The sequence below is a fragment of the Podarcis melisellensis genome (genome assembly GCF_964234715.1).
Source record: "Podarcis melisellensis genome assembly, chromosome: 1".
NCBI lineage: Eukaryota > Metazoa > Chordata > Lepidosauria > Squamata > Lacertidae > Podarcis > Podarcis melisellensis.
Window position 1 is genome coordinate 56,469,335 of NC_138528.1, and position 13,364 is coordinate 56,482,698.

Below are 13,364 nucleotides of genomic sequence, written 5' to 3' on the forward strand. Positions count from 1 at the left end.
CACTCATTTTCAAAGGAACTAAGGACCAAACTATATAGAAGGTGCAAGATCTATGACTTGATCCCTCTACAACTTTCTATTTGCTAAGAAACAGCTATAGGAAGCGAAGGGTGGAGGGTTTAAATCAGGCATCCCCAAATTCAGCCCTCCAGATCTTTTGGGACTACAACTCCCATCATCCCTAGCTAACAGGACCCGTGGTCAGGGATGATGGGAACTGTAGTCCCAAAACATCTGGAGGGCCGAGTTTGGGGATGCCTGGTTTAACTCTTGTGCTACAAACCGTTTCCCCAACTGAAATTACCTCTTCCAAAGCTGCTATTAGCTGTATTGGACTTATTCTATCCCTTTGATGGATTATAACAGCTTCAGAAGGACAGCAATTTACCGTAAGTCAGAGTGTTGAGGGGAGGGATTCAATCTGCCCCCACCCAGTGCCACAATCCTGATCCAACCTGTCACAACAGCAGCTGTTTTTACTTTGTTTTTTATTTGGCTATCTTTCTATAGCCCAAAAAACCAACCCCTCAATTGATTTATTTGGGTAGGATTCCCTAAAAAGAAAAGTTTTTAGCTGGTATCAAAAACACTACAATGAAGGTTCCTCCCCAATATTAATAGGCTGTGAATTCCAGAGGATAGGTATTGCCACACTAAAAAGATTGACTTCTTGCAGGTATGGAATGAACAAAAGGTGACACTTGGAAAAGTGCCAGTTCCACAGTTTCTTTTAAGTAAATAAAAGGATTTTGGGGGATCTGATCCGAAGTCTCCCTTATCATGTTTAGTGCGCCCATAAAAAGCAGTTTGCAGAAAGTGCATGAGAAAAGGAGAGAGGACAAATGTTATTGTACAGTAGCTTGTCTTTTTTAAAAAAAATTAAGACGTCTTCATTTGCAATTCAGTAGCAGTAGAACTTGGCAGTAGCAGAGAATTGAAAACATCAAGCAAAACATTTGTAAATGTGTATGAAAGCAGCTATCCTGTATTCATTATCTTGCTGAGTGCTGTGTCTTGTTTTACTTTTTCTTTAACCCCCCCCCCCAAAAAAAACCCATTAGTTAGTTTAAGTGGCTCTCAGTGTGGGTTGCAACCAGTTAAAATGCAGTAAAACATTAAAATCACCAATCGGGACGGAAAAAATAAACCTCAGCAGCAACATTTGTCAGTCAGCCAAATGACTTATTGAAGCGGGATATGTTAACCAACTCTATAAACAAATTCTGAGCTTTGGCAAGGCACCACAACATAAAAGCCCATTTTCTCATCATGAAGGAGAGCCTCATCCAAAGACCCCGAGTGGTGCTCAGGTGGAAGAGCAAATGAGAAAACCAGCACATTTAGCAGTGAAACAAGTCCCCAACATTGTTACATTTTGTATGTTCATTGAAAACTTTTTGTTTTCTCCTCACTCTTCCCAAATTATTCTATTTTACCGCCACTGTTTTATTTCTTGCTGGGTTTTGTGTTTTATATTTTTTCCCCTGAGTACAGCTTGGATACTCTTTGAATATAGAGTGGTTTATAAATTCTGATAAAACAAATAAAACAAATGCAAGTCCCTTCTCCACAGCAGGTGAAAAAGGCCTTTTTATTAAGGCAGGTTTGTATTTTATTCACCACTGCCTCTGTGGGTCTCTTTCTTTTTGTTGGTTTTATCTGGCTGTTTTTTATTGACTTGGCTTTTATATTGCCTCTTTTGATATAGCAATATATTTTACGGGCAGTATATATAACAAAATAATTGAGCGAGAAGAAATATTCCAGCTTGCACAATGGGACTCCCCCCCCCCCATCCCATGCCAGCCCTATAATTGCTCCAGAAGAGTGGGGGAAGCCCCAGAACAATTTTAGGGGGCATGTCGAGGGGGTTGCGCAACCAGAAGTCATTTTGCTGGTACAAAGAGCTGCTTAGTGTTACTTTGGCTACTACCGTATATGATTAACTTCTGGTATTTATTTTATTATTGTTAGCCAACTTGCACATGTTCTTGCAGAACAGCAGGGTCCAAATGTGAATAATTAAATGTGCCACGGCGGCCTAATTTTTGCCACACAGGAGGATCAGTCATAGCAGCCATCTTGAAACATGAGAACCAAGTATCCTTCAGGGGTATTCTGAAAATCAGAAGGTGGTCTTGGGCTAGCCACTTCTTCTCTGCATTAGAAATATGACAAGAGAATTTGCTATCAGGCATGGAGAATCTGTGGTCTTCAACTCCCATCGGCCTCTACCAGCATGGCCACTGATCAGGGATAATGGGAATTGCAATCCAGCAACATCTATGGTTCCCTAATCTACAAGCATATGAAGCACTTTGGTCAGTCCAAAGCAGAGATGGGAAACCTGCACACCTTCAGATGTGGCTTGACTAAAACTTCTGTCACCCCCTGGCTACTGGCTTCAGCTGACAGGAAGGGCAACTGCTTCTCCATGCCTGCTCTAAAGCACAATGTAAATGTTAATGCTGAAAAAGATAGAATAGAAATATAGCGTGCAATAAAATAATCACAATAAAGGCGTGAATGTGCACTGAACAGACTACAGACCTCTAGCAGTAAGATAGTGCTCTGAAACCACCAAAATGCAACCCACTGTAATTCTTTTGATGGCTTTTTATTAGCTTTGCTTTATGAAATAATTTATTTCTGAAAATGAGCTGATCTGCCTGCACTGACATCAGATGGTTGTTGTTGTTGTTGTTAAAACTTGTATATTGCCCTTCATCTGAAAATCACAGGGCAGTTCACAACATAAAAATACAAAATGAGAGCAAAATACGTAACAAACTAAAAAGAAAGCAATAACCTCCTCTCACACAGGCACATTTAAAAGGCCATAGAATGCTTAATCAGCCAAAGGCCTGGTTATTGAGAAACGTTTTTGCCAGGTGCCTAAATATGAAGGCCTCCCTGGGGAGAGTATTCCACAAACAGGGAGCCACCACAGAAAAAGGCTCTTTCTTGTGTTGTCACCCTCCAGACCTCTAATGGAGGAGGCACGTGAAGAAGGGCCTCAAATGATGATTGCAGGATCCGGATCAGTTCATGGGGGGATAGACGGTCCTTGAGGTATTGTGACTTTATAGGTCAAAACCAGCACTTTGAATTGGGCCCAGAAACTAATTGGCAGCCAGAGCAGGATTAGTGTAATAGGATCAAACCATCTTGCCCTGGTCACTGAATCCTGCACCAGCTGAAGTTTTCAATATGTCTTCAGAGGCAGCCCCACATGTAATGTGTTGCAGTAATCAATCAATCTAACCTAGAAGTTACCAGAGCAACAACAAAAGTTAGGCTATCCCTGTCCGTATAGGGGTACATCTGGGCCACCAGCCCGAACTGATGAAAGACATTCCACGCCACTGAGTCCATCTGAAGCTCAAGTGACAGAAAAGGAACCAGGAGTAGCCCCAAGCTACATTATGTACTGTACTCGCTCTGACAGAGGGATATCGAAATTATTTCTGTGTTTGCTGTGGAAATACACTACTGTTGCTGAACTTCCTTCTTACCAGAAGGTGGCACTCTTGTATCAAGCAATTACAGAACAGCTCAACTATCTAAAATACTAAGCTGCTATTGATGGGGCAAACCCACCTTTTAATTAAGAGAGAAAGGTATCTATATTCCATACTCAGCTCATGGTTCAAAGTCAAGGTCAAAAGTGTGTAAACTTCCATACAAAGGCTTCTTTCAGAGTGCAGCATGCTGCCGTAAATGAACAGGCTGACAATCCACTCGTACATGTTATGAGATTCATGGCAGATATATAAATTTAATTTATTTGTAAGCAGGCCCTGCCACATTCAGTTGGGCTTTCTCACAAGTAAATGGTTTGGAACATTAGGATTTCAGCCTTAGGTTACTTGTTTTCACATCAGTATACTTGCATATTAATAATAATAATTTATTATTTGTACCCCGCCCATCTAACTGGGTTGTCCCAGCCACTCCGAGTGGCTTCCAGCATATATACAAACACAATAAAACAATAAACCTTAAAAAGCTTCCCTATGCAGGGCTGCCTTCAGGTGTCTCCTAAAAGATATAGGTTTACTCATCTCCTTGACATCTGATGCGAGGGCATTCCACAGGGTGGGTGCCACCACCGAGAAGGCCCTTTGCTTGGTGCATCATATTTAGAATCATATAGTTGGAGGGACTGTCTGCAATGCAGGAATATGCAGCTGCCCCATCTGGGGATCAAACCTGCAACCTTGGTGTTCTCAGCACCATGCTGTAACCAACTCAGCTATGTGTTATGCTATGATTTATGTACAGTGGAACCTTGAAAGCCGAACGCCTTTGAACTCGAACGTTTCAGTTCCCAAACCATCCAAAACCAGAAGTGATTATCTGATTTTCAAATGATTTTCAGAAGCCAAAAGTCTGCCCCGCTACTGCAGCCAATCGGAAGCTGTGCCTTGGCTTATTAACTGTTCTGGGAGTCGAACAAACTCCCGGAATGGATTAAATTTGAAAACCAAGGTACGACTATATTTCTTAGCTTTAGAGGTCTACCTGGCAGATGTTCCAAAGTGAGCAGCTGTTTTAGCCTTTTGCACCAAAACCAACCAAGAGTCTTGTGGCACTTTAAAGGTTAGTGCATTTCTTACTGTCAATGTCAAAAACCTGGGGAGTTGGGATCCAGATTAATAAATCCAGGGCCTCTGCATTCCTGCAAACGATTGGAAAATACTCTTTTGGAAGCAAGAGAAGCTCCTTTGCTTGCCTAAGCTAGTTATCTTGGTCTAACTATCCTGCCTCCATGGACTATAGTTGCTTGATCCCAATCATGACATCTGACCCAAATCCTTGACTCCTCCCACCCTTTCATCTTTCCATGTTGCAATAACAAAGTAGCCAAGAGCTTTATTAAAAGTTGCATTAAGAATGTGTCTTAGTTTCAACATATCACTGCCATGTTGTTTTCTGGAATCTGGAATCTGTTTTTCAGAGAGTGGGTGTTTTACCCTTAGGTATTTCCACACCAGAAATGGTGTAAACACATTTTAAATTGTTAATGCATGCTAGAAAATGGAATGCATTGTTTTAATTTTCAAACTTAAGAGTGTAAGAAAGGCTTGCTGGATCCCGCATCCTACTCTCACAGTGGTCTACTGAATGCCTAAGGGAATGGGCCAACACAGATTTTAGCTTCAAATACAGACCTGAACTATTTTTAAAAAACACTAAAGCAATACAAGACCCCAAAAAAAGTATTGTGACTTCTTAAAGACTTACAAATCAAGGACACGCTTAATTTTGCTGCAACAATTTTGCAGCTACCCACTCTGGAACTTATGGAAATTATGCCCTCTATCAGGACTGTCTTTACACGGGGGTGCAAGGGGTGAGGGGCACCCAGGTGCCGAATTCTGGGGGTTGCCAGGTGCCCACCGCCGAAGCCGCCTAAGCTCTTAACTATCTACCTGTTATGAAATAATAAATAATCTTGATCAAGCCAGAAAAACAAAATACATATATACCTAGGTATTACCGAAATGTGTCGGGACGCGGGTGGCGCTGAGGGTTAAACCACAGAGTCTAGGACTTGCCGATCAGAAGGTCGGCGGTTTGAATCCCCACGACGGGGTGAGCTCCTGTTGCTCGGTCTCTGCTCCTGCCAACCTAGCAGTTTGAAAGCACATCAAAGTGCAAGTAGATAAATGGGTACCGCTCCGGCGGGAAGGTAAACGGCATTTCCGTGTGCTGCTCTGGTTCGCCAGAAGCGGCTTAATCATGCTGGCCACATGACCCGGAAGCTGTACGCCGGCTCCCTCGGTCAATAAAGCGAGATGAGCGCCACAACCCCAGAGTCGGCTACGACTGGACCTAATGGTCAGGGTCCCTTTACCTTTACCTTTACTGAAATGTATACCTACGGTTTCACTAAAGGACTTTTGACTTTTACCAAAGACACATACCAGCGGCGGCTAAACTAAATTTGGGGACGCTGGGTGGATCTTTGCACCCCGGTGGCACATATGCTAAAGACTCCCCTGCCCTTTATCCCACATTAGCAGCAATGAGAAGTGCCTCTTTGGAGGCAAAGGCATCTTGGAGGTGCCTTCAACACCTGAGGCTTAAAGCAGCTTTTTCTTAGCTCAGGCAAGCCTGTGCATTCATTCTGCGCCCTTCCTACTTTTAAAACATTCCCAAGTGTCCCAAGGAAGAAAACTCAAAGGCCTTCTTTCCCTGCTAAAAGCACAAGTCGGCAGCATCTAACAGCAAAGGAAACACCTTGAAATGTCAATTGTCACTAGATTCTAGCTCTGCAGATTTTGCAACTGAGCAAACACCTGGAGCACCTAAGTCTGTCTTGTGGAAACTGAGCGGTCTGACTGCCGCTGACGTCTGATTTCCCTCACCACCCCAGTTCACTGAGCTTGTGCAGAGGGCGGCAGGTGCAATTCAATGGACGCTCCCTCGGAAGAGAGAAAACTCCACAAATCGTCCTCCCCAGCAAACCACGTTTTGCAAGTTACGCGTCGTCCGTACGGGGAATCGGGGGTCGGAAGAAACACGTGTCGGGCTTCAAGCAGGCGGCCAACACCCTCTTTACCTTTGCTTGGCGAGAGCGGGACATGACGGGACACGCGGTTTCTGGTCGCGCAGCAGAATCGCTCCAAGTTCTCCCCACTTGTCGTCGCGGCTCCTGGGTTTGTCCGCCCCTCTCTCTCGGGCCGTCTTTCTTCTCGCGCGCTCCTCCTCTCGCCGCGACGTCACAGGCCCCGTCCGTCGAAATTTACATACGGGCCGCCCAGCTCGCCTTTCGGCGGCGGGCCCCGCCCCCGGAGCCGCCGATTGGTGCGGCTCCCCGCAGGTCATTTGCATGCCGCCTGCAACTCGGTGCGCCCAGCCGGGCAGCACCAGAGAAGTTTCGCTCAAAGCTTCTGCAAGTGTCTGAGACGGGGCGGGGGACGCGCGGCGGCAGCAGCAGCAGCAGCAGCTCCCAGGGCTGCCTCGTCCAATCGTCCTTTCTTCTTCGCCTTCTGGAGGAGTCCCGGTGTGACACCGGATCGCCGTCTGGGAAAAGGCTGGCCTGCCCTCGTGAGCCACCCAGGAGGCTTCTCTCTCCGCCGCTGAAGGGCGCCCCGTTGGGAACGGCGCTGCCCTCTTGGAGCTTCTGAAAAGAGCTCTCTCTCTCTCTGCCTGATCCCCTCTTCTTCTTCTTCTTTTTTCCTCCTCCTGGCCCCAGTATTTTCCATCCTTGCTCGAGGCGGAAAATAAATGATCTCACCCCTCGCCGTGGAATGGAGACAGCTGGCACCCAGCAGAACCTGAAGGAGCCCCAGGAGCTCGAGCGCAAACGGGACTCCTCTCCGGGAGCCTAAGGACCAGCGGGGCCGGCCAGCTCCTCGCCTCGGGCTTCTTTTGGAAGCAGCCCCCGATCTAGCGAGTTGGGTCCTGCGCTTGCTGCTGCTGTTCTTTTCTTTTCTCCCTTGGCTTGGCGCGAGATCGCAGGTTCCTTTCCTATGGCTGGGATATACAGCTCCACTCTGAAGACCCTGGAAGACTTGACCCTGGACTCCGGGTATGGGGCTGGGGACTCCTGCCGCTCGCTCAGCCTCTCCTCTTGCAAGTCCAACTCGCAAGCCTTCGCGTCGTCTCAGCCCAGGGGCAACTGGTGGTACTACTCGGGCTCCATGAACAGTCGCAACAACAGCTGGGACACCGTCAACACCGTCCTGCCCGAGGACCCCGAAGTGGCGGACATCTTCTCCAGATGCGCCAAGCTGCCCGACCTGGAGGAATTCCCTTGGACGGAGGAGGACATTGGGAAGATCCTCAGGAAAGGGAAAGCAGGAGGAGGGACCAAGAGGGACTTCACCCAAGAAGCGGTGCGGAGGCTGTCCGTGTTACTGCGGAGACCCTTGATCCGGATCTCCAGGGAGGCGCAGCGCCTGAGCGTGATGCACTCCAAGTGCACGCGCTTCGAGATCCAAAGCGCCATCAAGCTGATCCAGAGCTGGTCGTTGTCCGAGAGCTGCGTCCTGGCCACCGTCAAGGCGCTCTCGCTCTACAGCATGAGCGCCGGCGACGGGCTGAGGAAGGGCAAGTCGGCCAGGTGCGGCCTCACCTTTTCCGTGGGGAGGTTCTTCAGGTGGATGGTGGATACCAGGATCTCGGTGAGGATCCACGAGTACGCGGCCATCTCTTTGACGTCCTGCATGGAGAACCTGGTGGAGGAGATCAAGGCCAGAGTAGTGGCCAGCCAGAGCCCCGACGGAGGAGGAGGGGGAAGTGAGATCTCCGCAGAAGTTCTGGAGATGGTCATCAACAATGATGCTGAGCTTTGGGGAGTGCTGCAGCCCTATGAGCACCTGATCTGCGGGAAGAACGCAAATGGTAAGGAGCAGAGCTGTCAATTTAGCAAATCCAATGGGCCCGATCCGTACTTTTTGCCTGTCTTCTTACTTTTATGCTGCTTCCTTGCATGGTTGGTTTTTGTGTTCTGATGGCGTTCGAAACCTTTATTTCGGTAAGACTTCTAAAGAGTCTGCTTCTTTCCAATGGGCAGAATATGAGTTTGATTGGGATCTTATGGTGTTGGCTTTGCCTTCAGGGCAAAGGCTGTAGCTCAGTGGTGCAGCATCTTTTTTGCATACGGAAGGTCCTAGGTTCCACCCCTGGCATCTCCAGGCAGGGCTGGGGAAGAGCCAGTGCTAAATCATTAGGCATGCCACTGAGCTAAATGGACCAATGGTCTGATTTTGTATAAGGTAGCTTTCTACATTCACTGTATTTAGTGGTACGTTCACAGGATTGCAAGTTAAATAAATAGTATAAACATACTAGATTATAGAATTGGAGAGTTGGAAGGGACCACAAGGTCCAACCTCCCTGCAAGACAGGAATCTTTTGTCCAATCTTTTTGCCCCTGAGAATAAGAGGCTCCTGCTCTACTGACTGAGCTATATGGGTGTTCAAACAATGCCAGGGTTGTTCTGCAGAATGTACCAAGGTAAAATCGCCATTCGCTGCTCCACCCACCTTTTCTTCAGTCCCCACCTCCACTGGCATGTGGCCTCAAGAATGATGCTCAAAAGGAAATGCAGCCTTCAGGTAATAAATGGTTCCTCACTCCTGTCTTTTTTGCTTACATACGTATCTTAAGTGTCGTGCAAGATAACCGGCAATACAGCTCCATCATTCCAGCCTCCCCCCCACCCCATTTCTATGAATATCATTGAGAACATTAAAAGTAACAGTTGGAGAAACAGTCTCAGGAATCCATGTGGGGAGGAAACAGAAGCAATGTACGGATGCCTGGCTCTACCATGGCATCTTTGGAGGTGTCCCACATTCAGTTTCACCATAGCAGCAAGTCCATCTGAAGTTTGTCAATTTCACTTCCTTGCTCTTGATTGCACAAGTGAGATTGATAAACTCCTCTAAGGCAGGAAACAGAGCTGTATGCGGAAGTACAGCAACTCATTTTAAGGGCATGTTGTCACAACTACTTCAGCCACAACTGGTGGCTGTGGGAAAACACTCCACCCATAGACAAATCCCATCTGCATCAGCCTGTGGCTGGGTGGTCATAGGCATGGCATAGGCAAACTCTAAATTTATCATGCATCAGTTTGGGCATGCCATAGACTAGTAGATAAGGGTCTTGCTGGATCGAAGAAAAGTCCAGCATCCATCCCATTCTCACAGTGGCAACGAGGTGTCATGACTAGGAGTCAATGGTAGTAGCCTTATCAGTCATAAACTTGTCTAAGCACCTTTTAAAGCCAACAAGGTTAGTGGCTGTCACTATATCTTAAGGGAGTAAATTCCATACTTTAACTGACCACTGTGTGATGGTCCTTCCTTTTGTATGCCATGAATCAGTTTAATTGAATGACCACAAGATCTAGTATTGTGAGAGAAGGAGAACTGTGGATAATGTTATTTTAAAAATGTTATAAAAAGGTAAAGGACCCCTGGACGGTTAAGTCCAGTCGAATTCGACTATGGAGTACAGCACTCATCTCTGCCTTCAGGCTGAGGGAGCTGGTGTTTGTCTGCAGACAGCTTTTCTGGGTCATGTGGCCAGCATGACAAAACTGCTTCTGGTGCAACGGGACACTGTGATGGAACCAGGGCGGCACTGTGGTCTAAACCACCGAGCCTCTTCGGCTTGCTGATCGTAAGGTCAGTAGTTCGAATCTGCATGACAGGGTGAGCTCCCATTGCTCTGTCCCAGCTCCTGCCAACCTAGTAGTTCAAAAGTATACCAGCACAAATAAATAGGTACCGCTGAGGCAGGAAGATAAACTGATAATGTTATACTACTCTATGTGCCTAAGATGCTGTCCTTGTAGCCAATATGTATAAACTACGGTCAATTCACCAAACTTCCCAGTGTCATACATTCTTCTGCTGGATGCATGTGCAATGTATGCATACGTCTTATAATGTGTTTCACTGGTCCTTCTTCAATGGCTATGCATTGCAAATATGCAAATACCATCTTTGATATTTGTGCTACCTAGACACAGTAAAATCTATTCCCACTCGCTATCCTTAGTGCCAGAAGTAAAACAGTAGGAAATGCAAGGATATGTTTTATATCTTAACTGTTTTGTGTCGCTGCTACTTCTGTGGTGCATTATAGAGAGAAACAGAAGAATAAATATGGTTAAGTATGTTGCTGAATTAAAGAGTCCCTAGAGAGAAAGAGTTATCTCTGAAGAAGAAACTGAATGAACAGAGGCTTGTTTTATATGGAAATATAAACAGATATGAAAGGAAATGGTTCTAAGTATTCAGAACATTTAAGTTGCCAGTTATGTAACATTCACAAGTTGCATCCAAGCGCCAATTAGTCATGCAAGGGACTGGTTTCATTTGACAATGTTGTATGCTTTTTTTAGACCACTTTGTCAAATTGTATTTATTGAGTTATAAATTCTGATCTCCCTGTGCCTACATGTGCATTTAATTCAGTTTCAGAAGTGTGTTTATTGTGTTAACAGGACTGGAATGCAAGACTCTGACTATTCTAATAACCTTCACTTGCAATTTGCAAAACAAAATTGATGTTGTAGTCCTTGGATAAGAGAAGAGTTGAGGCTGAATTTTCTTCGCTCTCTCTCTCTCTCTTTTTCAACTAAGAATAAAAGTATGAGGAGGAAATGTCACCTTATTCCTAACACATTTGTTGTTCTGAGTTGATGCTGGATTACTCTCCAGAAGTTAATATGCACACCCCAGAGTTACTGAGAACAGTGGATTGTCTGAATAGTCTCAATCTTCTTTTAAGTTAAATTACTAACATCATGTTTGTTTGTTTGTTTGTTTGTTTGTTTGTTACACTTGTATCCCACCTTTCCTCCAAGGAGCTGAAGGTTGTGTATTATAGTTTTCTTCCCCATTGTATCCTCACAACAACCTGTGAAGTAGGTTAAACTGTGAGTTAGCTATTGGCCCAAGGCCATCTAGTGAGCTTCAAGTCTGAGTGGAGATTTGAACCCTTGCCTTCCAGGTCCTAGTCCAGCATTCTAACCACTGCACCAACCCATAGATTCTGTTGGGTTTTATATGTGCAGAGACAACACACTACATGAGGCAACTGCTCTGTTTAAGTTTAAAGACTGCATGGCTGCCTTTAAGGGGAAAAAACAAAAACGTCAGGCGATCTGATCATTGTTTTCTATGAAATGTGAAGTCTAGGTCAAAAATACTACAACTTTGGAAGACTGTGTTGCCTGGGGCTATAAGAGATCAAAGTAGGCAGTCTTTCTTTCATGTTTGAATGCAGTTCACATTCAATTGCTTGTGTCACTGGTTTTTCCATATATCATCACCAGGATGCAGGCAATGATTATAGCAGAAGGTACTGTATAAACTTCTCTCTGATCCTTAGAGTATATCTTCTTTGGTGCTAGCCCACCCTCTATGAATAACTAAGCTGAATGCCAAGGATGGGGGCAGTGGCGTAGCGTGGGGGGTGCAGGGGGGGCCAGCCGCACCGGGCGCAACATCTGGGGGGGGGCGCTCGCACTCGCAGCTCTCTGCCCCCTGCTAAAATCCATGGGTTAGAGGGCGCAAATTACTTGCCTTGCCCCAGGTGCTGACAACCCACGCTATGACACTGGATGGGGGCATTTCTCAGCCTGAGACCCATATTCTCTTCTGTGCAACCTTTTGGAGGTCACATGCCAGTGATGGGCAGAGCCAGAAGCAAAGAAGGGCAGAGCAATCAATTCCTGTTTCCCCTTTGTACAATGATCTAGTATCCGCACACACTCACTCAGTCCTTCATTCAGGCAAGCAAGAGTCACCAGAATTCAAAGACACATCCCATCCAAGCAAAAACATTCAAGGAGCCTGGGAAATGAGAACAGGTGAGGGGTGTGGTTGGGGAAAGTCCCAAGGGTCAGACAGAGATGCCTGAAGGGCCACCTGCCGGAGGCTCCCCATGCCTGCTGTATGCACTGCACTTTGGGCTAATTATCACTGCTGCGGATCAGTAGGGCAACCATCAATTAGTAACACACCTTGTGTGCTTCGTTGTATCTCTCTACTTGGGATCTCACAGTAAGCACATTGTGCCTTTGTTCCTTCTCTTGCTTATCCACAGGCAAAACTGCATTCATTGCACTTGGAGAGGCAGGAACAGTTGTTAACTAGGTGCAGTGTAGTTGCTGGAAGTGTGGATTTGTCCCTGGTTTGGCTCTGCCATTATCTCACTGGTTGCCTTAGGCATGCCACTATCTCTCAACATCAGCCATCCTTTTCCATCTGCAGTATGGGAATAATAGTGTTGACCTACCTTATAAGGTTGCAAGATTACTCAGCTAATGCATGCAAAGCACCTTCAGCTGTCGGTAGTGTTTATATACTTAACACTATATATTATTTAGTTTTAGGAGTTTCACTACAATAAGCTGAACATCTGGACTATGTGTTTTTTAGGGTTTCTTTAGGGTGCTTCTGGGCAGAGAAATTGTGTGTCAGGGTGATTATTCAGCAAACCTGAGTTCCTGGGCTGATTCCCTTAGTTCAAATGACAGCCTGAGGGATTAGTAGAGTCAGTATCACTAGCACTGCCGAAACTGGCAATGGTTAGACAAAACATCTGTGTAAACCTTTGCCCTTTCTTTCTGGAGACTGCTCACACTTTTGCTTGGTGCTTAGGTATGAAACAAGTACGTAGTTAGGAAGAGTCCACCTTAATGTGCTTAGTAGATGAGCCCTCTTTTTCTGATCCCATGGAAACCAAGGGCAAAACAGAGTTTTCTTCTATATGTTGCATACTCAAAACTCACAATGGCTTGGTTAATATGGAATTTTAAACCATAGTTAAACCAAACTATGATTTACATGTAACTATGACCATGCTGGTGCATACTGATGACATCACA

At 45.7% G+C, this 13,364-nt stretch overlaps 2 protein-coding genes across 2 annotated transcripts in view; one reads left to right on the top strand and one right to left on the bottom strand.

The window, feature by feature from the left end:
• The window catches only part of LOC309358525 (catalase-like), a 46,021-nt gene extending 39,296 nt beyond the window's left edge, over window positions 1-6,725 (bottom strand). The window contains exon 1 of the mRNA XM_081891753.1: window positions 6,569-6,725. Within this exon, the coding sequence (XP_081747879.1) occupies window positions 6,569-6,592 (24 nt within the window). The 5' untranslated portion in view covers window positions 6,593-6,725. The remainder of the gene's footprint in view (window positions 1-6,568) is intronic.
• A 137-nt stretch (window positions 6,726-6,862) lies between these two features.
• ABTB2 (ankyrin repeat and BTB domain containing 2) overlaps window positions 6,863-13,364 on the top strand; it is a 146,017-nt gene continuing 139,515 nt past the window's right edge. Inside the window, exon 1 of the mRNA XM_081891455.1 lies at window positions 6,863-8,355. Within this exon, the coding sequence (XP_081747581.1) occupies window positions 7,482-8,355 (874 nt within the window). The 5' untranslated portion in view covers window positions 6,863-7,481. The remainder of the gene's footprint in view (window positions 8,356-13,364) is intronic.